The sequence below is a fragment of the Musa acuminata genome, chromosome BXJ3-4 (genome assembly GCF_036884655.1).
Source record: "Musa acuminata AAA Group cultivar baxijiao chromosome BXJ3-4, Cavendish_Baxijiao_AAA, whole genome shotgun sequence".
NCBI lineage: Eukaryota > Viridiplantae > Streptophyta > Magnoliopsida > Zingiberales > Musaceae > Musa > Musa acuminata.
The window spans coordinates 48,618,951-48,642,942 of NC_088352.1; the positions used below are offsets into that span (position 1 = coordinate 48,618,951).

The following is a 23,992-nucleotide window of genomic DNA, read 5'->3' on the forward strand; positions in this document are numbered from 1 at the left end:
GAAAGTAAAGCGCTTGTATCATAGTGCAATTTAATCATAATTCAAGCATTACGGTTGGCTGCTATTTCTAAAAAAAATTCCATTCAATTTCTAAGCAACATTGTTTTTGAGCTAAATTGATGAAATATGTTAATACACAAATATGGCATCTCACACAAGGTTGTTTGCAGGTTCACCGACAAGACCAACTCAGAAACATAGAAGACAATAAATCCTCATACATGAGTCTGACCACGACCTTCTTTATTTCTTTGAAGAAACTGAACCCAAAATATTAATGAAAGGAAAAAAAAAGAAAAGCAATGTTGAAAAAGAAAGGAGCAAAACCTCAGCTTTGATGCACATTGCACACTGTGATTGACCATGAGCACCTTGCTTCCTGTGGTGTCAATCATCACCGATGTACAAATCCCTTTCGCCTTGTTTCTCCTGATGGTCTGGATCATATCTGAGTTGGTATTGAAGCATTTGTCGGTATACTTGGGCTCCCTGGACCAAGCTCGCAGCTATATCCTTGTATTAATAACTTTGGACCTGCAGCAGCTTTAAGAGCTTAGAATCTGAGCCCTGCTCACTAGAACATATCATGATCTATTGAATTTTGGCTGAATAGGAATCAGTATATGGAACTGAACAAGTGACGCAGAAAAGAAAAATATACATTCAGAATATGACACACCTTCAATCTCCACCAAAAGATGACTTTGATTGCTTGAACTAAAATTTCAAACATATTCAATATCAAAGTTGAGGTAAGTTGGTTAGCATCAAACAAAACAGAGCTGCATACTCAACAGAGAAATACTCTTTCTTAGTAAAGGGTAAAACTGAATCCAGTTCAACCACAAGAAGAAGAAGATGGTTTTTTTTATCACTTCTTGCACCAATATACTTTGATTCCATATTTGTTTGTCACAAATATGGGAGTCAGCATTAGCAACAATAACTTGTAAAAGACTATCTAATAATGGTGAGACACAGAAACCATAAGAAAACACCAAAAAGCACTAGAAGATCAGGTGGTAACCATCAAACAATTATGCAAATAGATTCAGTGATCACTGTATGATTTAAGTGTACAATCTTCCTGTAAAATCTTCATGCGACTAGTTGCTTTTCTTGCAACTGGTGAAGCTGGAGGCAGCATCGGAGAGTAGAAAAACTTGAGCAAAATTGTTCAGGCTCCATGCAGTTAAAAAGAAATTTCAATGACCAACTAGAAAACTACTACAAGTAACCTTCAACCAAAACACTCTCATTTGAGATCCTTGATTCTAAGTTCTTTAGTCTCAATGAATCATAGCTAAATTCCAATTCTGAGGTCTTTTCTCCTATGTTCCAAAATGGGCAAATCTCCATAAGAACCTTCTGTATCAAGTGTTCACTAACAGCATCTTCCAGAAGCTTCGAGAGACATTCGCTACCCCTTGCGAAATCCAACAAAATGCTACACAGTCCACGACGTCCACAGTAATCTAGAATTGAACTTAAGGTAATTTGTTCAAGAACCACCATCTCAATGCCTTCCACTTCAGGCTCCACTTTTATGTGTCTCTCTGCCAGAACTATTATCTTTGCTGCAGAACCTGCTGTCAGTCTTGGAAGGCATAATGAATAACCTGAACCCTTTGCAATCACAATATGAAATGGTTGATTAGCGCCAATCTCATAAGATGTTGGTAAAGTGGAAATTTTGGACAACAAGTCATTAGGAATTAAAATCCCATCATATTCCTGCAGTAACTGCGAGTAATATCCGCCTCGTCCTTCTGCACCTTTTCCAAGTTGTGTCATAATCATTCCGTTAAATGAGAGAGTATATCTGCACTCATAAAACCAAAAATTCATATTTAAGTTGTTGAGCTGAAGGGATGAATATGCAAACCAGGAAGTCAAGAAAGGATGAGTGCAAATTTCAATGATCACATTTTTTAACCCTTAATAACAAAAGCAAAATGAAAACAAAGTTTCTTTAGTTATCCTCATCAAATATCACAGGAAATGGCCAAAGGAATATACCCCATGCATCGAACAAAAGATAGGTAGCAATCATATTCAGAGTCCAGGCTGGAGGACTAAAAGTGGTAGGCTACTAACAATGTAAAGCTTCATGGTATCTTATTACTACTGCTCATGTTCTTAATTTTTCTATTTGTGGTTGATAATTAAAAGGAAAAAACTATGGTTCTTATTATATAACTTTTCACATATAAACATAAGCATTGAGTCATTTTTACTTTCTTTAGACTGGACAGGTGGTTAGCCAATTATATGTTAGCCAGTCCCCCAACAAACCAATCGAATGGTACCTTTTGCAGGAATCACTTCTCGTCTCTCACTAACACATGAAATTGGAAAATAACATCAAGGTGATTTCTGATGCACACTCTGATAAGTACATGCAAGAGTTGTGACAAGTTGATTCTTTCTCTCAATGCAATATTGTTATAATTTCTAAGACTCGATTGCTTTGTTGCGGTAACTTTTAGTCTCCATTTCATCCATTTATGAAGTACTAACTCTGAGAAAAGATATGTCAAATGACAACAAACATGGAACGAATGTCTATCTTCATCTAACAGAACCTAAAAAAATTCAAAATACAACTGTGATTTTAATGATTTATTTGGGTTTTGGATAAGAAAAGAGGAAAAAATAGCATGTAATAATTCAGAAATTCACAGACATGGGGAACTTCCTATATCAACCTTGTAACAAAGTATAGTTAAAAAAAACCAAACAGAACGTATATCTCAAATAAATTCATGGACCATCTGCTCTCAAAATTACTGTTTCATTCTTGTTAAAATCAGTTTGGAAAGCTTAACTCAATTAGCATTTTTGCAACACTTACAGTCATGCAAACGAAAATTATCATCCTAATCTTGCCAGTGAACTCCTGCATAATGAAGCTAGTACTTCATGTATCTTTTATAGTGAGCAATGAAAAAAGGTCAAAAGAGCACATTGGTCATCTTGATCATCCTGGCAGATAAACCAAACCAGTCCTAATTTTCTTTTCTGAATCAAATATTAATAATTCACTGCTTACCTTAAAGTAACAAAAGGCCTCCCTGTAATGATTCGATGAATATAAGCCTCATTAAGTTTCTGGCACAACATTTCTTCCACACCAACAATAACATCAATGCCAGAATCTCTGAGCCTATCAACTCCTTTTGAAGCTACAATGGGATTTGGATCAACCATCCCAACAACCACTTGCTTCACTTTTGCACGAATGAGAGCTTCAGTGCAAGGAGGAGTCCTCCCATGATGGTTGCAAGGTTCGAGGCTCACATATGCTGTTGCGTTCTCAGCCAAAATTCCAGCATCTTTTAGGGCAAAAACCTGCAGGTCATATAAACCTAAGAAGAGTTTGAACAAGAGGAAAGAGAAAGCATGCAGATATATCCTAACTCCGAGGCACACGGTTCATATTCATTCGAGTATTTTGTAAGGGCATGAACCTTTACCCAAGAGTGATCTTAAAGCATATAACCCAATAGCATCAAGCAAAACAATGAGAAGAAAATATACGAAGAAGCTAACACAAAATAAAGAGTCAAGCAACATAAGCTCTTAAAATTTGATTAAAATAAATAAACAAAGAAACAGAAATTGCCAAAGCAAGCATAAGCCCATAGGCTACTGTATAGATAGGCAAACCGAACAAATCTGAAAAGTTCGCGTAAAGAAAAACTATCAAAGCAATCAGGACATCAACAAAAACGTAGTGTAATGTATGCTTGAATATGCAAAACAAAAAAGGAAACAAAAATGTGCTCAGAGATTAGAAGAAAATATTCAGTTGATACTAAACGTGACCACACTATTACACCAAGCCAGAAGTAAAAGTCTCTTTATGGTCGGCAAATTAAAGGGGAAAAATAATTGCCATCAGAATCGGTCAGTAAAACCTTTGGAATAATACAAAATCATCTTCCGACGACAGCATTAAAGCAGCGTATTACAAACAGAGTGAGGAAATGCACTACGTTGCATTTTCCCTTCAATCGAATACATCAAAAGGTATGACTTCTATAGAACTGCGGCGCATTAAATAGCTAAATTTACGAGGGAAAAAAACCCAAAAAATCAAACACCAGAACGACATCAAATCTAACAAAAAGAACACTTCCCGTTGAAATTTGAACCAGAACAGGAAAAAAGAGGCATCTTTATCGAAAAAGAGAGATGCAATCGGATGGATACCTCAGCGTGCGGCTGGCCAGCTTTGGGGTGAAATCCTCGACCGACGATCTCCCCATCCTTGACGACGACGCAGCCCACCATGGGGTTGGGAGAGGTGCACCCGACCGCCTTCCTCGCCAATTCCACGCACCTCCTCATAAAGAACGCATCGTCCCTCTTCTCGCATCTGACACGGACGATCGCACTGCCCCCGGCCCTCCGCGGGCCGGGAGACCAAGAACTGGACTCGAGACGACGGCGGAGTGCATCGGCTCCGATATTGGAGCTTGTGGGCGACGAAATTGCCAGGAAGAAGAGCGCAGAATTCGCCATTACCCACTCGACGATGATAGAATGCCCTCATGTTTCGGGGAAACAATACACGGGCACCCGTAACGGGTGTAACGGTGGCCGCATACCGTTACATTGACCGTGATGAACCGTTACGACAGTGGACTATATTGGCGACCACACGGTGACGTCATCATAATCGATGTTGATCGAATCATACGTCGACCGATGCGATTCGGGTTGGATCCAACACGGATCTAAGATACTCGTGGGATCTAAAGGAATGGCAAGTTTTGCCACAACAGACATGACTTTGTGCAAGCATGGATTAATAGTCTTTCATTACAGCCATCATGCAAAAGAATGAAGCCTCCTTATGCAGATCAATATCTACCCAAAAAAATTATATTAACTCACTCCATAATACAACATAAAAAAGAAATTTGTTTTCCAAAATTTTATATAGCATATTATTACATGGAACTTCACTTTTGATTGCCTATTGTATACATCTCAGATGACTTTGAAATGATGCTTCATCTGCAAGCAACACTCTTGCTGCAAATCCAAGCCTTGTTGAATCACCAATCACAGTTGTGTTATCAGCAAAGGCAATATGATCTCTAAGCACTTCAGCAGACATCCACACCAAGAACAAGTGTGGGGATCGATCGAGACGTGCGACCCGAAGGCAATCATGCAAAGCTTTATTGCTGGTTTGTCGTCACGGCCATGCATGCATGATCACCACTGCTTGCTAGCTTCCACATTAGCAGTCAAGATGGTGTGTGTGTGTGTGGTTGGAATGACAGGAAGGCATTTGTCTGAGCATCTCACTGCAAATTAACTTGCAGTGTAGCTTCTCCCATGTTGGTTTACCTCATCGACTCGATTCAGCGGAAGAAGACAAAGGGGAAGGTCACAGTTCTGTAGGCCACAGAAGCATGAGAATATGTTTGGTCGTGGTTATTACAGTGTTCCAAGTGTACTCTTAGGATGCGCTAAATGTGGTGGTGATCTCTCTTCTACCAACTATATATATATATATATATATATATATATATGAAGATGGTGGTGTCAGTAGTATGCACTCCATAATGGATGGATTAATGGCCACATGCACAGCCCACCTTTTTATTTGAATATTCATTTGGAGTTTAGTCCTTTATTAGATTCTGCTACTTCCTGAGTTCCTCCATAGATTCAGGTCAAAAATCCATTGCATTTACTATATGTATATTATATGTCAATGAAAGACATTAATTATTACTAAGAGTTTGACTATTGAGTTGCTAGCTTTATATGTGGTGAGCAGCTATAGAGGTGCTATGTAAATGTTCTTCAAGTCTATATCTACGACTGTGATATGCTTGATGTGTATAAGGATCAAGAGATGGAGCATGTGATCCGAGCTAGGCTTCTAGGGAGAGAAGGGTCATCTCGTGTGTTTTCTCTCTCACTGAAGTGATTGGATCCTCCCACTGCAAGTAATGATCGAGTAGGATTGCATGCAGTGGCTGGCTTATGGCCGAAGAGAAGAGATGGTGGAGCAGAGAGAGAGAGAGAGAGAGAGTGTGTGAGTGTTGGTTGACATGAATGAAAAGGCTCGTCGATGCACATACTTCAACATGTATGTAACTTGTGCAGGACACAACACTCAACACAACAGACTGAGGTAGACAGAGAGGGGGGAGGAGGTGTATTCTCCTAGTTTTGGGCAACTCCGCTGCCTCGGACCGAGGAGAATACATGGGACGCCATCTTTAATGCCCCAAATCGCGCTGCCATCTATCATTTGCTTGCGAAATGTGCCTCGAGATCAGATGCAGTTTGGTTGGATGCTGTTCTGCGGACGTGATATTTCATGGAGAGGGAATGGCGTGCAGCAATGGCACGCAACTGCGCCTCCGTCGTGTCACTTCAGTGACCGTCGTCCAACATAGTCTGCGACTACTTTTAATCTCTGTGTGAGATGCCGAAGGAACTTTCTTTATTCCCCTGTTGGACCTCTGAGCCACAAGAGATCAAGCACTCGGGACAAAAAGACCAGATGCCATTTTGCTTCTGCTACATGGAGTCGAACGAGAATACCATGATGTCTGTCCGGCAGATTACAGGGGGACGAGTGGAGTGCATACATGACACACGAAACAGCCCAGAAGCGAAGGGAAAGGGAACAAGAACAGAGTTCATCGATCGATCGATCGAGTATTATCCACAGTTGAAATCTGGTATCGACTCACTCGTAGCGTCTCATGGATTAAAGATGACGTCCCCGCATTTGCATTTCCAACTCAGGGGCTTGTAGTTGGAGCTGTAGTCGCCCCTCAAGATGGCCACGCCCAGGAATTGCTTACTTCGGCTCTTCGCCTGTGGGATTACTGGCACTTGAACTGCTTCACAGCGGCCGCATGTCACGCACCTCCTCTCGCAGATCGGTGGTCTCGATCCGATCAAAGCTCTCACCATCGCCTTCTCCTCTCCCCTTCCCTGCAACTGAAGATGAAATGCGTACGTTAGAGGCGAAGTTCTCATCAAAGAGTACGTCTTACCGAGTTCAAGGCCTTACGTTTGCCACCTCCAGAAGCCTAAACGATGGTCTACCTGTGGCAAGCCAAGACAAACTCAGAGCCGATGACCATAAAGATGAAGGAAACGCCTAACCAGGTAGCAAAACAAGCTTTACCTTCGGCCGAATACTGGGCTGGAGTGGAGCTCAAGAGGAGAAGCACCGACAGAAGGAGATGAAACGTTCTGTGAGTCGTGATACAGTGGAGAAGTCCCATTTCCTGATGTGATTTGAGTGAATGAACGAGGACTGGAGAGGGAGACAACTTTACAAGGAGAAAGATTGTTCTCTTTCCTCGGTCAGTCTACTATCTCTGGCTTTTATAAGCTGGTGTGTGTGCGTATGTGAGAGAGAGAGAGAGAGAGAGAGAGAGAGAGAGAGAGAGAGAGTCAGGCAATAAATGCATTCATGAGCAAGGAAAATGAGAGTGCGAGACAGAGAAGCACCAAAAGGACGACAGGTGGGGCAGAACCATACAAGGAAGGGAGAAACAAACGGACACGGAAGATGGAGAAGAAAGGCGGTGAACTTCCTCATCTGCATCGATGTTTGAGCCCCCAAATCACCAAACAGAAAGCTAGTGTAAAGGGAAGAGCACGAAAGAGAGAAGGAAGAGAACCAGCACGCACAGATCGAGTAAACCAGCGGGCGGAGGGTTTCTTCCCAGAAGTAGACACTGCACCACAGCTGTGTGCTTTCGCTTTACTGGTCCAACAGTGCCCCCATCGTTACCGGATCGTCTTCTTCCGGGCTGATCCCTGGACGCTTCTGCTTGTGCTCTTGTTGTAGGCTTTGATCCCCGCACGTAAAAGGATCCCTTCCTCCATCATCTCAGCAAGCGAACGAGGAGAATATGACTGCGTTGATGCATACAGACACTGCGACTTCTCAACAGGTGGCCTCGGTGGTGTGGGCTGAAGTTGACATGAACACTTGCAGCGATGCTCTTCTTCTAGCCTTCCGATTGGGAGTTAACATGTCCCTGTAGTTCTTCACGTGGATTGCTGGTCTCTAATGCATTTAATTCCACACAAATTGCTACAGATAAAAAAGGAGGAAGAGAAAGCTACCACAGGGCAATGCAGATATATGCGAAAGCTTCCTTCCTTCCGCATCAAATCTCTATTTACCAAATATCCTTGTCGAATACGTGTCGGACAATTGAGAGCTGGAAGGCTTGATATCGAAGATGAGTCTGCTTCACATCTTCCATAAAAACAAACTATTCTGCACTCTCCATTTCTTGGGATACATTCTAAGATTCATGGTTCAAATCATGGAAATAGTAACATGTGAGCTCCACTTTCTTGGTCATGAGCAGGTTGATGGAAGCTATAACAGGTTATGAAGAACAACCATTGTATCACACAGGAAACCACACTAACTAAATAGAAATGGAAGAGATTCATGAGCAGGTTGATGGAAGCTATAACAGGTTATGAAGAACAACAATTGTACTTGAGCAGGTTGATGGAAGCTATAACAGGTTATGAAGAACAACCATTGTATCACACAGGAAACCACACTAACTAAATAGAAATGGAAGAGATTCATGAGCAGGTTGATGGAAGCTATAACAGGTTATGAAGAACAACAATTGTACTTGAGCAGGTTGATGGAAGCTATAACAGGTTATGAAGAACAACCATTGTATCACACAGGAAACCACACTAACTAAATAGTACTGGAAGAGATTCATGAGCAGGTTGATGGAAGCTATAACAGGATATGAAGAACAACCATTGTCTGACACAGGAAACCACACTAACTAAATAGTAATGGAAGGGATTCATGAGCAGGTTGATGGAAGCTGTAACAGGTTATGAAGAACAACCATTGTATAACACAGGAAACCACACTAACTAAATAGTAATGGAAGGGATTCATGAGCAGGTTGATGGAAGCTATAACAGGTTATGAAGAACAACCATTGTATCACACAGGAAAGCACCATAAAACCACACTCACTAAATATAAATGGAAGAAATTCATGAGCAGGCTGATGGAAGCTATAACAGGTTATGAAGAACAACAATTGTATGACACAGGAAACAACCATAAAACCACACTCACTAAATATAAATGGAAGAAATACACACATTGTAGAAGGGGATTTAGTGATGCTGTTGCTGCTTGCAATTGCTGACATTTCAATACAATTCCAAGGAATTAGTTTTGGCATCTTGACAGGCAAAGCAGACACCCATAGTTTGCAACATGTATGACCAACTATCCAGATCTTGTTCTTCCAAAAAGAGAATAAAATTAAACAAGAACAACTTGTTATTTGCTAAGTTTGCATCAAATATTCTTGTACTGGGTCAGGTTTCAGACACACGGACGTGGTAAAAACGCTTGATCGCTCGCTCTTCTCTTGTTTTTTTCCTTTCTTGTACAAGCCTGCATTCAAGCAAACAAAGCTGGGCACTACAAAATCCTGCAGAATGAGGAGCAGCAGAGAATTCTTTCGGGGTTGGGATGGAAATAAATAGAGCACATTGACTTTGAGCAAAACCATGAGCCCGTATTCCTGTGCATCATTGCCAGATCTGTGGTAGGGTATGGAAATAAACAAAGCACATTGACTTTGAGCAAAAGAACAAGACACTATTCCTGTGCATCATTGCCAGATCTGCGGTACGGCATGTAACGATGGTCCTTGGAAGCATTTTTCTTCTGCCTCTTCTCAATGTAAGAATCAAGCTTTCCTGCAGCCTGTAATATACTCGAGAAGAACGCAGAAGCCAATTAAGAAAATTGTAAGATTTCCAGACAAACAGCCAAGGCTAAATGGGTAAAGATAGTACCTTGAGTTCATTGTACTTTTGTATCAGTTTTCTTTCTCGAATTTCCGCTGCACAAACAAAATTCAAATTAGATCTTGCATTATTGGACAACAAGAAACCCAGAGCATAGGCAAGACAGGATGGACATGCAGACTTGCACATGCACAAGCACAAGCACACAAGAAATGTTGGACTATTGCGCACCAACAAAGAAATGCAAGAAAGAGATAAATGAGCAAATAGATACATTTTTTCAAATAATATGGTTGTTTCCCTCGTTTTGCTGCTTCCCTTTCTTTCTTTATATGCTCAGACAAGATCTCAGATTCAGCACACTTCCGAGGACCTGATTTTATCTGTTTATCCTGAATAACCAAAGTTGTTTTAGACAACGATTAGCCTTTCAGGTCATCCAAAATGAACATAGATAATTTCAACAAAATATAATTAGCACAAAATTCCAAATTGCAAGTAAATTGTGCACAAGAAAATAATTTTGTAAAGTTTTTTCTGCCATAAAAAAACACAAATCACAGAGCATATTATGCTGAGGTCCTACACATTCTATATGAGCGTAGATCTGGATAAGAACTGAGGCCTCTGTACCCTAGATACAGCTACTAAATACATGGTCTTGTCCTTAAAGATGGCCTTCCACCAAAACCTTGACCTTGTGATTCAATATGTAAAACAAGACTTGGGATCTCAAGCTCAAGTGCAAGGACACAAAGGAACCAGGACCAGTATCATGAGTGAACAGATTTTTGTCACACCACACAGTTTGAGGTTAGCAATCAAGAATCCACTATGACCTACGATTAAGATTACACAAATGTGCATTTGTTTTAATTTTCTTTTAGGGTAAAAGCTGAAATGAACCATTAGTAAGATAATAACAATATTAATAAGAAAATAAACAATGAAACAATGAAGCAACACTTAATTTAGACTTTCTCGGTGAAAACTTACGATCCAAGAAAGGTGGCACTTTAATTCCTCAACAGCATTTGGGTCTTTTGACTTCCTGATCAACTTTTGAAGTCTCTGCAGATATCCAATGGCATTAGTAGAATCATCTATCATTCAGTAAATAATTTGAAAAATATGTTTCATCTTAAAAAATCACCTCTTTCTCTGCAGGAAGTTCAACTTCGAACAGAAAACTGTATCGTTTTCTAAACCTAATATTACAGCAAAAAAAAAAAAAGTTTAGTTTGCTAAAATAACAGAAGAAAACATAATGTTAATGAAGCAGCTAAAATTTGAAAGAAAAGAAAATGTAACAGCACAATTATTGAGTTTATCTTTTTCACCATTTAGCGATGTATCCATTCAAAGGGTACAACAATACAGGAACCAACTTGGGAAAAAACATGTGAGGACAGGAAACACATAAGAAGGATGCAAAACGAAAGGAAGCATCTTCATTAAGCCTACATAATATTCAATTGACTATGTTAATTTCAACAAAGGCACCTCAGCATCACCTTTGAAATATTGTAGATTTTTATTTATTGTACTTTATAAATTTCTGGAAGGTACATTCCACCCAATTAACCATATACAATAATATTGGCTCGAAATTCGTTTGCGGTCATTAGATCATTCTCTATTATTATAAGTGTTTTTTCTCTTCATGAAAGGATTTGGGATTTGCCATTGTTTTTCTCCTTCCACTTTTTCTTAAACAAATTAAAGCTGAACACTTAAAGACAACAAGGTTGCATATCATAACTTGAACCATAGATATCACTCAAAGTAGCACAATAAAAAGACACAAAAATTGCCTATGAATAGCAGCTCAGGCAAATTCGTTTGAGTTGTCACACCTCTGAACAATTAGCTTCTTATCTTTGTCAGTTCGTAAGAGTCAGTTCACTTATATTTCATGATTTAAGAAAGTTCTACATGGAATTTCTCTCACAATCTATGTTTATAAGTGCTGAAAGAATCCGTTTTTCACATATAGGTATATAGAGTGAGCGGCTGCCAATAATACATATATAAAGAACAAACATCCTCAGACTCAGCGTAGTTAAATTACAGCAGTCATGGAACTCCCACAGTGCAGGTAACTTCTTATTTCATGTGCACCAGCAAGCATGAACTATATTCAGAACCATGTCATCAAAATGTTACTACATTGGTAACATCCTCAAGTCCATTATCTGTGCATACCTCAAAATTGGTCATCGTTAACATTTTTTAATTATAAAGTCAGATTTCAGTAAGTTCTCCGGTCCTGCTCTGGTCAGCATGTACGCTCTGTATCATGGGTCAGTGTACAGGTTTCAAACTTCTGGCCGGTCACCAGTTCATGAATGTGATCACAATATTCACATAGTTGGTAACACTAAACATGTCTTTCAAGAGTTCAATCAAACAAAGAGAGAAGACTTGACACAAGAAAGCAGTATTAGCTAGCCTTTTGACACTAGTTGATGCCATTATGAATTTCCCATTGATGCCTCGTTTGATCTGCATATATTTCAATTATGGTATCCTTGATGATGCAAACCAGGCACTTGATGAGACAGTCAAAGATAGTTATTGGTATCCAATAACTATATTAATACTGTTCCAGCTTCGATCCAACAAGTGCCAAATTACCCATAAGTCTTCAAAGTAATCAATTGTTTCTCCTTTCTATTTTATTTCACAAAAAAAGCAAGATCAAGCGGAAGATGAGTTTCTCGGTGACTATGTACTCAAGCAGTCACCCAAAGTAATCAATTCCAAACAAATGATGCAACTGTTGTTTGGAATTGTTTGGAATTCCATCAAGAAATTAATTTCGTAGTCAAACTTGCCTTTCTTTCCAAGGGCTATGTATTTGAGCCCAGAATTTGCTAAAATGTATCAAAAAATTTTATACAATGAAAAGCACATATGGAATTCATTGAGAAACAAGGTAATTGAATGTCTAGCATATATAGATTTATTTTCCTTTTCAATCATAACTGTTTCAGTTTCTGCATCTATATCTTGCTCTTTTTACGCCTGCCATGAGGTGTGTTCCTTTGACTATTGCTAGCTGCTATGAGTGAATATGGTTATGGATACTTTAGGAGCATAAGCACTAGCCACAAAGCACCGATTGTAAAGATACACTAGGATAATCAATGTATTCATTTGTCAGGATATGCTGAATCCATACAAGAGGCCCTGTTTTTTTTTCCTCCAAATATAAGTGATTTAAGCTTGATGGCCTGGGATTGATTTTGCTCATAAAATAAGAACCTTCAACATTTAACTAATTCATATATGTAAGATCTATCAACCTATAAACTTTTGTTCAATGTTCTATCAGAATTGGCAGAATTAGTTGAGTGAGCTAAACTTTTTTTTTAATTTCTCATACAACTCATACAAAATAATATACAAAGGGAGAAAATAATGGCATAATCAATATGATGATATGGCTGTTGATCATTCCTATAATTGGTGTGCTAGGTAATAATTGGTGTGCTAAAATCATGAACAATATTTTCTGAACATTTGTGCTTGAATGCATGGACCAAAATGCACACAAAAATTATATGTATAAGCAGAAAGAACATCTAAGATATACTGGATAAAGCTTAATCCACAGTACTTGAATCCTCCCCCACTCCCCACACACAAAACATAACCAAAACAAAAAAACAAAAAAAAGTAAGCAAAAGAATCAACAAAAAGGAAAGAAGAAGAAGAAACGGCATACCCATCTGTGTCAAGAGTTCCACATAAAGATTCAAATCGTGGATCTCTGACAACCTGCAAGAAAATGATGACCAGACTTAAAACAACAGATAAAAGTGAACGGTTCACTAACACTGCAATTTATGGAGTTGTGACGTTATTTGCAATTCGAAGATCTTTTTTTTTTTCCCCAAATACCTCAGTCAACCACTCTGAGTTTTTAGTAACATATGAGTCAAATATTTACCCCTCAAAAGTACATTATAATGTCATATGCTATGATATTTCCTTCCCAAATTCCCAATGGCAAAGATATGGTATTCTAAACAGGAACTTCTAATAACAATTTCTACTAGGAAGTTGAAAAAACAATCACATATAACCAAGAAGCCACACCAAAATTTGTTACATACACTATCAGCTGGTTGAAAGAAAGACAAATAAGAACGAAAAGTAAAATACTAGTATCATGTAGTTCACTTTCAGATAGTGCTTTATGGGAATCAATACAAAGTGCAAATTCAAAGTTGCTCATAAATAACTGTAAAGCATTGAAAATTACAGGAATACAAATTTAATAAAGAAATCATTTTTGAACTAAGACAAAACAGAATGACATCCAAACATCTATCCTAAGGGGCTCAGAGGATTGGTACTTGGCAAATTAAGTGTTAGCACTAGTGCAAGTTAAAGCATTGGTTATCTAGAGCAATTACTTTAATCAGCAATTTCTGCTGCTGTTGGAGCTAAAATTTAAATGCATTTTAAAATACACTAAGAAGTGCAAAAAGGCATTTTAAGACATCATTATAATAGTCCTTTAAGATAATTTGTAATGGGACAAGACCAGTATCATAGGAGTGGCATAGCCACAAAGCAATATTGACATTGTTGCTCACACAAACATATTGAACCAAATGCATATGCATGACAGGGTTAAACAAGTAACTTCAGGTGATAAACCGATGATCCATTCCCCATAACATACTGTAAACCTACCTCTCTTTGGTGTAACACCAAATTTCCACAGTGTACTAGCACAGATGGATATGTCATGCTGTGTAAAGGACCTAAAGGTGTGATTGTATGTACACATTTTATATGCTGGCATGTCATGCAGATAGCAGGGTTCTGTAATGCCAAGCAACTATGGCATGGCATCACCAGTACAGCAAAATAACATATCAGACTCCACAACTGTACTTTTGAATATATGAATATGAAACTCTGATATCGCAAAAGCTCACCTTTTTGGGTGCCTGGATGACCTCCCTAAACCTCCCAACTCTCATTTTGCTACTCATCTCCATTGGCCTATCCAACAAAGAAATCCCAAACCAATGTGTATAATCAATACAATCAATTACAAAATACAAGAAAAAAAGAATTGGGATACCTATTCTTGTTAGCACGGCTAGGCTTCAGTTGTTGATGAAGCTTGGTGGCATGGGAGCGATGGGAGCCATCAGCCCGAGCTCTTTGGAGATCTTCAAAGGTTATATCAGCAAGCTCATGCTCTAAATCCTCCTCCTATTAGCAAGATCATAATTATATGAATGAAGAAGATTTGGAAGACACGAAGAGTAACAGGTTTCTTGAATGAAAGTGAGTGTTCACTCTACTGTTAGTTCTTCAGAGGCCTCTTCATCTTGCTTGTTGGGCTCCCCCCTGTTATGAGGGCTAGAAAACATAAATTTCTCAGTTCCCATGGACACTCTGCCTTTTGATGTGTTCTGTGGCAGAAAATTTCAATGTTAGATTCTTTTAGTTCTAATTCTTGAGTAGCTTATTCTGAGGCAGACCACTGCAGAATTACAAGCACAAACTCCCTCTGAATTGGATGCAATGTTGTCAAGGGCGCTAGGTACTAAAAGGCACCAATGTTCCAAAACGCATGAGGCGCTAGGCGCTAGCCAATATAAAAATAATAAGAAATAATTAAGAAGAAATCCAATCATTAAAATAAAAAATTAGACACAATATGAGTTCCATACAACTTCATCTTCGAATTACCAGCACTAAATATCAAATTACATTCGTTTAACCATCTAAAAAACATTGAAGAACTAAATATTCGAATTATCAGCACTAAATATCCAATTACATCCATTTAACCATCTACAAAACATTGAAGTACCAAATTGCCCGAATCTAATAACAAAATAACAAAACGAAAGAAGATTAACATCAAAGTTAACACTATTGAAAACTATAGCAAAAATTAACAATTCAAAATTCTAGCAGTCACAAATCCAGTAATTAACACTATTCATAAACTATTGTTCATAAGAAATAACTATTATAAACAAAAACTAGCAGAATTTTGCAGGGGAGGGGGCTGAGAATAGGAGCAGGTCGGTTGTGAGTAAGGGAAGGCCAAGGAAGGAGGTTGCTGGCAGGGAAGGCAAGGATGCGGGCTCAGAGCAGGGGGAGGCAAGGGCGAGGGCAAAGAGCGACCAGAGGCGGAGAGGGGAAGGGGGGACTGCCATGCGAAAGAGAGAGGCAGCCTCCGACGCACGGGGTGGTGTGGTGCAGCGATAGAGACGAAGGGGGCTGCATTGCGGGGAAGAGAAGAGAGAAAGCGAGCGAGTAGACGGACGGTGCACCGCCAGAGAGAGGAGGTACCGGGCAAAGTCGTCGCGTCGCACCGCCGCCACCGCTGGAAGAATACTGGCCGTTGGTTGTTCGGCTCGCCACTCGAGCACGCGACAGGGAGGACAGGCGTCGGGGTTGCCGAGGGTTTCCCGCGAGAGGGAGATGCAGCGTCCCAGGGACGAACACAGGTCGCCGGCGGTCGGTCAGTATTAACTCACCCGGTTGAACCCAGCCACGGTTCAACAAAGGCGTGATCTCAGCCCAAGACACAAGGCCCATCCAGGGTATTAACGTACCCTGTTGAACTCAGCCTTTTAAGGCCCAACCCCCCCCCCCCAAAGCCCAAGGCCCATCTAAGGTTTTGACTTACCCGGTGAACCGAGCCGCCCAAGACCCAAGATCTAGCAAGGGTGTTAACTTATCCGGTTGAACCCAGCCATTTGAGGCCCAAACAGCCCCGAAGCCCAAGGGCCAAGGCCCATCGAGGTTTTAACTTATCCGGTTGAACCCAGCCGCCCAAGGCCGAAGGCCTAGCAAGGGTGTTAATTTATTCGGTTGAACCTAGCCGCCCAAGGCCCAATGCCCAAGGCCCAAGGACCAAGGCCCAAGGACCTTGGGTTGAGTGTGCGTCCCAAAGCGCCTTACAGTGTTGTAAGGTACGACATGACCCGTTCTGCGACGGTCTCTCTCACTGTAATGTTACACGACCATATGGAAGTTCTTGCATGGTATGCTTAAATTACTGCTATATCATTAAATATGTGATCATTTTGCAGTCAGTCACATGAAAAATAGCAGTGGAGTTACAGTAACTGACTGCAAAATGATCACATATTTAATGATATAATACACACTTGTCTGCCGTTAACTAAACATAAGAAAATGGTACCAGTTGATGAATTTGGAGTGCAAGTGGATCCTAATAACCAGTTAGTTGATGAACTGTACCTGCTTCTGCAAGTGGAGTTACAGTAAATACCCGCCCACTATTGTCCTATGGCATTCCTCAGGTACTGTACCTTTTCCAACTTAAATGGAAGGGTTACTCCTCAAGAACACACGTTTCCGGGGAAATCATTGCTATGGTATTCTACTGGTGCAGCCTTTTTCCTTGAGCTGTTGTGAATGCCACAGGATTACTGGGTGTGCAGCTTCACCATCCCAATGAGGTCAGTGGTGGAACTGTTGCCTCCGGTGTCATGGTGTGGTCGAATAGAGCCACACACACACACACACAGTATCGCTTTCGGCGTTCGACATCAGCTCATGAACAGTTTGTCCGCCCCACTTCAACCTTGCATGCACAGGAAAACAACGAAGGCTCATGCACCATGCATGTCAGCGTCACTGTCAGAATTAGATGTTAGATTAAGGTTTTGTACTTTTTAGGTGTTGGGTCAGTGTCCTCAGGAACAGTAGTTGCAGGTCGAGATTTGTTTTGCATGATGTTGTTTATTTACAGAGACTAGTTTAGCATGCATATCATCATATGATCTTGAGTTATTTTCTTGCCCCTCCAGCTTTTCAGCTATGTGAAGAAGATGATCATAACAAGCATCTTAAACGAAGTCGAATGCCCAAAGAATGCAATCAAATTCATGGATTGACACACTGCTGCCTCTGCCATTTCAACTAAAGCATGAACATACATACAACACTGTTGTTTGTACATCAGTACACTTGATAACTGGTCATAGAACATGAACTTTATCTGATTAAGATTATGGTAGCAGGCCCCATAACACTCCTTTAACATGCACAAAAAGCCATCCCCCTGCGGCAGAACAGTGCAACTTAAGACTGAGTTGCTCCTATAGCCAACATGTAACATGTCATAATAACAATATGTGGTATCAATACACTTTGAAACGACCACCATTTACAATAGCAACATGGAGTATGTTGATGATAATCCAATCATACATTAATCATAGAGAAACATCGACCCCTCGCATGGAAAAGCTTTCATCGATCAATCATGGACCGACACGGTAAAGGCCATCGCTCATGAATTGCCCTTCCATGTACAAGCCATCCGCATTCGGTGGATGAAAACCATCCATCACCATGAGTTGCATGTCCTCGGATGGCCTCCAATGTCGTTTCCGCTGGTTTATAAACCAATTGTTGATTTGCTTCTGATCGAGGCCTGTCAATTCGGCCAGTGCTGCCTTCTCCTTTTCCTGCTCGTCACATAGATGTATGTTATAACCATTAACAATCCTTCATGCTCTATGAATTATGATTTATGACAAGCAGCAAAGAAAGTAGCTCGGCAGTGGAGTTCTTCCTACCGTGACAGTTTGGCGTGCTCTCAGTTTAATAGTGGAGCATTTCCGTGGCAATTCTGTGATCCGGACTACTTAAGACCACTCGGCTGTTCTCATGTCTTTGCCAAAGTTACCGCAAAGGCAAAGTTTGGAGAGTAGCTCTTGCAAAATATTAAGAATAATAATGATATGGAAAAGATTGTTCCACCCCAAGTGTTCTTCGGCAAACGATGTGAAACTATTTGCAGTGTCTTTTTCTAATTCTTTTACTTTTTGTTTGATTTCCATAACAGAGATGATCGGATACTCATTTTTGTCCTTTGAGATAAAAAGCTAATCGATTCAACTTACGATGAAAACGTACAATAGGGAACATTGAACTCATACCGATGGATAAGGCCATTTGTAGTGCAGTTCCCACCACTTGAGTAGCGTCTGCCGTGCTTCCTTTGGCAGCTTTCCATTCTTCTTCTTCTTTGACAGCTCTTGCCTAAGGCTGTTCAAATACCCACCATACTTCTTCAGAAGATGAAGCCTCAGCTCTTTCTCCTCAGCGCACGGATCGATCTCCTGAAGACCGACTTCTCCACAACTAGCATCCTGGTCCTCCTCCGAGGATGCAACACCTTCGCATGCTTCATCTGCAGGTTCCGAAGTAGAAGTAGATTGAGTGGACAAAAATAAAAGAGAATTCTCAATTCTCAAACTGGAAAACATATGGATTTTTCGGCAATGTTTACATAATCCATTTCTGCATTAAAAACAAGTCTTGAAAAAGTTATCATGAAGTCCAAAACAAATTACTATCAGAGACTACATTCCTTTTTGTGGCACACAAAAATCATCGAACAACATCAAAAAGGCTTCGGTGTTGTAATGGATAAAAGGATGCACAGAGTGGAACTGCTTATGTCGAAGCATATTTTCTCAGCAATCAGATGTATCATGCTTAAACAAGGCAAAATAAGTGCACAGCACTGATTGGATAACTCATATATGGTCTCACTTGTTTATAAAGAATTAGACAATTTTCAGATGAAAAGTACTATTATCGTTTTCAGGCTGTTTTCGTTGTTGCACAAAAGATGGAACTGCAAGCCACATGTGCAATTATAAACAGGGAATGCGACCATCAAACAAAAAAGGTCAGGTTTCTTCAGAAAGAAAATGTGGGGGAACTTAACAGATTTAGTCATGTATTATGTCTGTTTAAATACAGAAAAAAATGACATTAATAAGTAATAGCAATTGGATGAAATAAAGAGATTTCCGAAGACACAAAACATAAAACACCTAAGTATGATATCAAGTGTTGCACAATAGAATGAGTTCAAACAATATTTAGCCCCTGCGTTATTGAATTAAATATATATCGACATCAGTTTTTAATTCTTTCAAAAAAAAAAACATAGTGCAGAATTTACACTGCTAAAGTGTCTTTTCATCATATTCTTTTTTAATCACCTATTCTCAATGTTTAATTACTTGCACCTGTCTACTCTGAATGATGAGTTAGAGACCACAGAAACATCCTTCGATTATAATTGCAGATTTGTAAGCAGCATTTGATCTGATTTCCTTATCAACTGCTTTATAGGAAAAGAAAAAGCACACCCTATTAGATAAATTTTGCGGCTTCCAGTTATGATGTAGTTGGAAGGGACATAGTTGTTTTGTGATTATGCTGTTGGATTAGAAGTAAAAGTAAAATGATTTCTAAGAACTTCATATATCTCATCCTTTTGAAGTGTTCGAAGTTGTTTCATGAATAAGACTGCCAATTCAGCTTTTCAATTAGCTCTAAGATCCTTCTTCTTCCCTGCTCAGCATCTTGCTCATAGTCTCCACCCTAGAATACTACTACGCTGGCATCCTTCCACATGTTCTTTCTGACCATCCAGCAAGTATTATTTTGGTTTAATCTATCGACAAAAATTTCCAACAGAAATCATCCATGCATAGAATCAAAATGATAAATATATAATGCATGAATGATAACAAGCCATAAGTCCCATATATGCAGTGCCATTGAGCTATGCCGATCACAACATCTCTCTATTTTTATCATGATAAAAAGTTTAGTCATATTAAAATTTATGACCAGGAACAAGGAAAAGTCAGTAATCTTTGTTGATACAATGTGAGGTATAATATCTAAGCACGATAGCATAATATCTATTTAAAATCTATTCATGAGACATCACATTCGCAATGACAGCACAGTAGATAACTTCAAACTACGAGCAGGAAAAAGAAATCTGCAGCAATGTTGTCGTCATTATGACTTGCGGCGATCAAAATTTTATATCGTTACAAAAGGTTTAACGATGATGAACAAGCCTTATCACAAACATAGGTTTTTCATCATGAATCATTTTGGTTAATTCATCTACAAAAGTTGTACCAGAATAGAATTCATCGCAAACAATATTCAATAGGCACAAGACCGAATGCCGCATTTTAAGATCCTTGAGCTCCATGCAATATTTACTAGCATATTGGCATCAAACTGGCACATTTTTTATGGTCACTAGTTGCAATATACCATAGAGGCCAAGAACAAAAGTTTTAGTATTGATCTGTAACAAAGTGGATGAAACAAGTCTGTCATAATAATCAAACCTATTAATCAAACAAGAAAGAGCCAAATGATACAACTCCCAACAAAAAATGATTCCAAGTGCCACAAGTAAAAAAGCAAGTGTGTTTCTCTTTCCCTAAGCCATTACTCTGTATCAGATTAGCACAGCCTAGTGCATAAGATATCGTAAACCCGGAATCACAATATCAGGAATCAAAAAGGTCTTCAACTCCAGTTGCACCTCAATTATGGGTGAAAAAGAGTTATCTTAATCATCGCTACAATGCTCTCGAAAAATGTACAATACACTAAGACCACTGGTGAAACACTCGGTAGTAATCAAATAGTGAACGCCAGAAATAATTGGACACTTTAGCATGCTTTTCTAAAGAGTCCACATGGTAGTCTATTCCGAAAGCTCTTAGTGCATAGGAATTTTTCGAGCCTTGTCAACTGTTATGTGCCTCAAATGTTCATGAACAAAAGCCATAAAACTAATTAAACGATTTATGTATGCATGTACAAGTCATAAAATAGCAAAGATGGCAGACATTACTTGCTGGATGTCATTAAGTCAATTGAAATACCAACTCAAATATGAGATAACCTTTTCTACGATAGTCAAAGAGCATGAATGATCGAGTTCCTGGTCATGGTATCTTTGCCTTCCATCTGAAATGAGCTGAAGCTAAAGGAACAAATTATCCCCCAATTCCTAATGCACAATGTATTCACTACCCTCAATCATGCATTTGTATGTCGCATGTTTCAACAGAAATAGACTATTCTGCTGGGGTGTATGTATATGCTGCTGCATTACACTTGCAATGCATTTCTTGTGCATAAGCACAAGCCTGACAACGTAGTACTAAACTAGTAGCTGGAAGCAGCTGGAATTGTCGATGACTTCGAGTGACTAGAATGGCATTTCTCAGATCATCAGCATGCAGATGGAACACAGCGTTTTAGGAATATTATTATATATGTAGAGAGCGAGAGAGAGAGAGAGAGAGAGAGACAAGGGTTTGCTTTGGAACCCTACAATGACCCTCGGGCTCCTGTCAGCACCGAAACGGTGGCTTATTGCAGACCAACTCGTGGTTTACTCATGCTTTGATTTATGCATTGCTTGTTGATTGTGTGAGGGAGAGAGAGAGAGAGAGATGTTCTCTTTCTTCTGTAAGCACCAGTACACAGATAAGGAAAGAGAGGAGACATGAGGTCAGAGCTAGCCTCGGACATTCGAGCCTAGTGATGGAGATGTTGTGCGATGCGTCTTTTCCCACCCATGCCTCGGGCTATATCATATCTATGGAAGCTACAGAGCAGATATAAATGCTGCCTAAGGAGAGATCTGTCAGAGTTTGCTGCAGTCCTACTCAGCATGTACGGTGGAAGTTCTCCTCCTCCTCAAGACATCTAACAGCGGAGAACTACAGACCTCTCCTCTCTGGACTATGTCGACAAAGGATGCACAGTGCATTTATAGATTTAAACCCGGAGAAAGAAAGGTATGATTCGATCCATGTCGTGATGTTATAGCGTGGACAATTAGCTACTCTAACCAGTACGTTTACCAGAAGAGAAGAGCCGAAACGAGCAGGTGTTGGTGAGCGCGTTGAACTCTGACTCCACGCCCTTCAGGAACTCCGTGGCTTCCTGCAATGGCCTCGTTAGCTCCTCTCGGTATCTTATCAACATCTGACAGTATGCTTCCTATTACAATTGGTAGGAGTCAGCTTCAGCACAGTGATCAACATAAGGAGAGGGAGAAAGAGAGAGAGGGATTGGGATCAGTACCATGAACTGGTCGAGCTCAGGGTCGTCGGAGGGCTGCTTATGACGGTAGCTCAAGCGCGAGTCCAGCTCCCGGGCTAAGGCCGAGAGCCGTGCCACCACCTCCGGCGGCGCCCCCACCTACCAAAGCAATATATGGTTTATGGAGTGGCGGAGCTGGAAGCAAGTGATGAACATACCTTTTGGCACTCAAGATGGGCTCCGAGAAGGTTGGAATACCGAGGGTGAGACATGATCTTGGCCTTGATGCCTTCTATATCGCTTGCAGATCTCTCTCCTCCTCCTCCCACCACTTCTCTTGCTTGAGATGGCGGTAGAGAAGAACTGGCTTCGAGTTTAAGGGGTGGCGGTTTGAGGTAAGGTGAGTTAGCAGTGGTGGGGTAATAATTCCGGTCATATAAGGCGGCGCTCAGCGGCGGAGTAGCTGATGATACGGTCGTGGTGGTGGTCGATGATGGTAGGTGTAACAAAGATTCGGTCCAGTAGGGGGGTTTCTCCATCCTGGAGAGAGAGAGAGAGAGAGAGAGCCTTGGCAGTCGCAGATCGAATTATTGCACCTATACTATCACAAGAGCTGAGGCTTCGCGTGATGAGACAAGGAGGAGAGGAAAAGGTAGAAGATGAGGAGGATCACACGCAAGACTTGTCCCAAACAGACCCAAGGCCTATGGAGCGATAAGGTTTAGAGAGAGAAGGGAAAGCTAGGCTTTCTTTTCCGTTGTCAAATCACGTTGACGGGGAGATGGTCTCTTTCAGTGGCTAATCGTGTTCCATCTCATCATCACTGCCTTCCAGTAATCTTAGGTGTAGAACAGAACGCACACTGTGCCTATAGGGGAGTAGAGAGAGAGAGGAGGTGGTGGTGGTGGTGGTGGTGGGGGTTGCACTGTAGCAGTACACACCGCACGGGACAATAACTTCAGCTCATGTTCTTCTCGGAAGACTTCCGTCAGTGAACGTGAAGGCCTTTTCGATCTGGTCTCACGAGAGAATGGATCGGTCGGCAGACCGCCGGCAAGCGATCCCCACGCCTCGGTGTCCCAAACCCTCTCACTGTAAACTTTGTTCTTCGTCGCAGGCGATACAGATGAGAAAAGGCATCGAGCCATCTTCTGCAAACAGTTCGTCGCTGTGTTCAGATGCGGTTTCCTGTGAACTCGAGCTTCTCCAGTGTAACGAAGCCACTGGTGTCGACCCAAGTTGTTCTACCGTAGGTTAGAGTAATCAT

General features: G+C 40.4%; 4 protein-coding genes across 4 annotated transcripts; all 4 read right to left on the bottom strand.

Moving 5' to 3' along the window:
* Positions 1–1,023: 1,023 nt before the first annotated feature.
* On the bottom strand, positions 1,024–4,582 carry LOC135636095 (riboflavin biosynthesis protein PYRD, chloroplastic-like). The gene is made up of 3 exons (XM_065147648.1): positions 4,216–4,582; positions 3,053–3,351; positions 1,024–1,822 (listed from the first exon to the last, which is right to left on the bottom strand). The coding sequence occupies exons 1-3, from the start codon at positions 4,525–4,527 to the stop codon at positions 1,228–1,230; spliced, it is 1,206 nt and encodes a 401-aa protein (XP_065003720.1). The 5' UTR covers positions 4,528–4,582; the 3' UTR covers positions 1,024–1,227.
* Positions 4,583–6,520: 1,938 nt separating this feature from the next.
* Positions 6,521–7,696, bottom strand: LOC135635931 (EPIDERMAL PATTERNING FACTOR-like protein 2). The gene is made up of 3 exons (XM_065147401.1): positions 7,172–7,696; positions 7,055–7,089; positions 6,521–6,981 (listed from the first exon to the last, which is right to left on the bottom strand). Exons 1-3 carry the CDS (start codon positions 7,269–7,271, stop codon positions 6,739–6,741), a joined length of 378 nt encoding a protein of 125 aa, XP_065003473.1. The 5' UTR covers positions 7,272–7,696; the 3' UTR covers positions 6,521–6,738.
* Positions 7,697–9,108: 1,412 nt separating this feature from the next.
* LOC135637193 (uncharacterized) lies at positions 9,109–16,329 on the bottom strand. The gene is made up of 11 exons (XM_065149716.1): positions 16,147–16,329; positions 15,324–15,430; positions 15,144–15,254; positions 14,918–15,051; positions 14,769–14,835; positions 13,544–13,596; positions 10,967–11,021; positions 10,810–10,884; positions 10,088–10,205; positions 9,862–9,908; positions 9,109–9,769 (listed from the first exon to the last, which is right to left on the bottom strand). Exons 3-11 carry the CDS (start codon positions 15,228–15,230, stop codon positions 9,662–9,664), a joined length of 744 nt encoding a protein of 247 aa, XP_065005788.1. The 5' UTR covers positions 15,231–15,254; positions 15,324–15,430; positions 16,147–16,329; the 3' UTR covers positions 9,109–9,661.
* A 1,601-nt stretch (positions 16,330–17,930) lies between these two features.
* Positions 17,931–23,405, bottom strand: LOC135637190 (homeotic protein knotted-1-like). The gene is made up of 5 exons (XM_065149714.1): positions 22,944–23,405; positions 22,768–22,884; positions 22,545–22,683; positions 18,774–19,027; positions 17,931–18,299 (listed from the first exon to the last, which is right to left on the bottom strand). The coding sequence occupies exons 1-5, from the start codon at positions 23,262–23,264 to the stop codon at positions 18,093–18,095; spliced, it is 1,038 nt and encodes a 345-aa protein (XP_065005786.1). The 5' UTR covers positions 23,265–23,405; the 3' UTR covers positions 17,931–18,092.
* Positions 23,406–23,992: the final 587 nt, after the last annotated feature.

Coding starts and splice junctions, on each gene's coding strand:
- LOC135636095 (XM_065147648.1), bottom strand. CDS start 4,527: ATGGCGAATTCTGCGCTCTTCTTCCTGGCAATTTCGTCGCCCACAAGC. Junction 3,352..4,215: donor CTGGCCAGCCGCACGCTGAG/GTATCCATCCGA, acceptor TATGACCTGCAG/GTTTTTGCCCTAAAAGATGC. Junction 1,823..3,052: donor AGGCCTTTTGTTACTTTAAG/GTAAGCAGTGAA, acceptor TTATGAGTGCAG/ATATACTCTCTCATTTAACG.
- LOC135635931 (XM_065147401.1), bottom strand. CDS start 7,271: ATGGGACTTCTCCACTGTATCACGACTCACAGAACGTTTCATCTCCTT. Junction 7,090..7,171: donor AGCCCAGTATTCGGCCGAAG/GTAAAGCTTGTT, acceptor GGCTTGCCACAG/GTAGACCATCGTTTAGGCTT. Junction 6,982..7,054: donor GGCTTCTGGAGGTGGCAAAC/GTAAGGCCTTGA, acceptor TTTCATCTTCAG/TTGCAGGGAAGGGGAGAGGA.
- LOC135637193 (XM_065149716.1), bottom strand. CDS start 15,230: ATGGGAACTGAGAAATTTATGTTTTCTAGCCCTCATAACAGGGGGGAG. Junction 15,052..15,143: donor AGGCCTCTGAAGAACTAACA/GTAGAGTGAACA, acceptor TCTTGCTAATAG/GAGGAGGATTTAGAGCATGA. Junction 13,597..14,768: donor TCATCCAGGCACCCAAAAAG/GTGAGCTTTTGC, acceptor ATTTTCTTGCAG/GTTGTCAGAGATCCACGATT.
- LOC135637190 (XM_065149714.1), bottom strand. CDS start 23,264: ATGGAGAAACCCCCCTACTGGACCGAATCTTTGTTACACCTACCATCA. Junction 22,684..22,767: donor CTGAGCTCGACCAGTTCATG/GTACTGATCCCA, acceptor CAATTGTAATAG/GAAGCATACTGTCAGATGTT. Junction 19,028..22,544: donor GTTTCGGCTCTTCTCTTCTG/GTAAACGTACTG, acceptor CGGAACCTGCAG/ATGAAGCATGCGAAGGTGTT.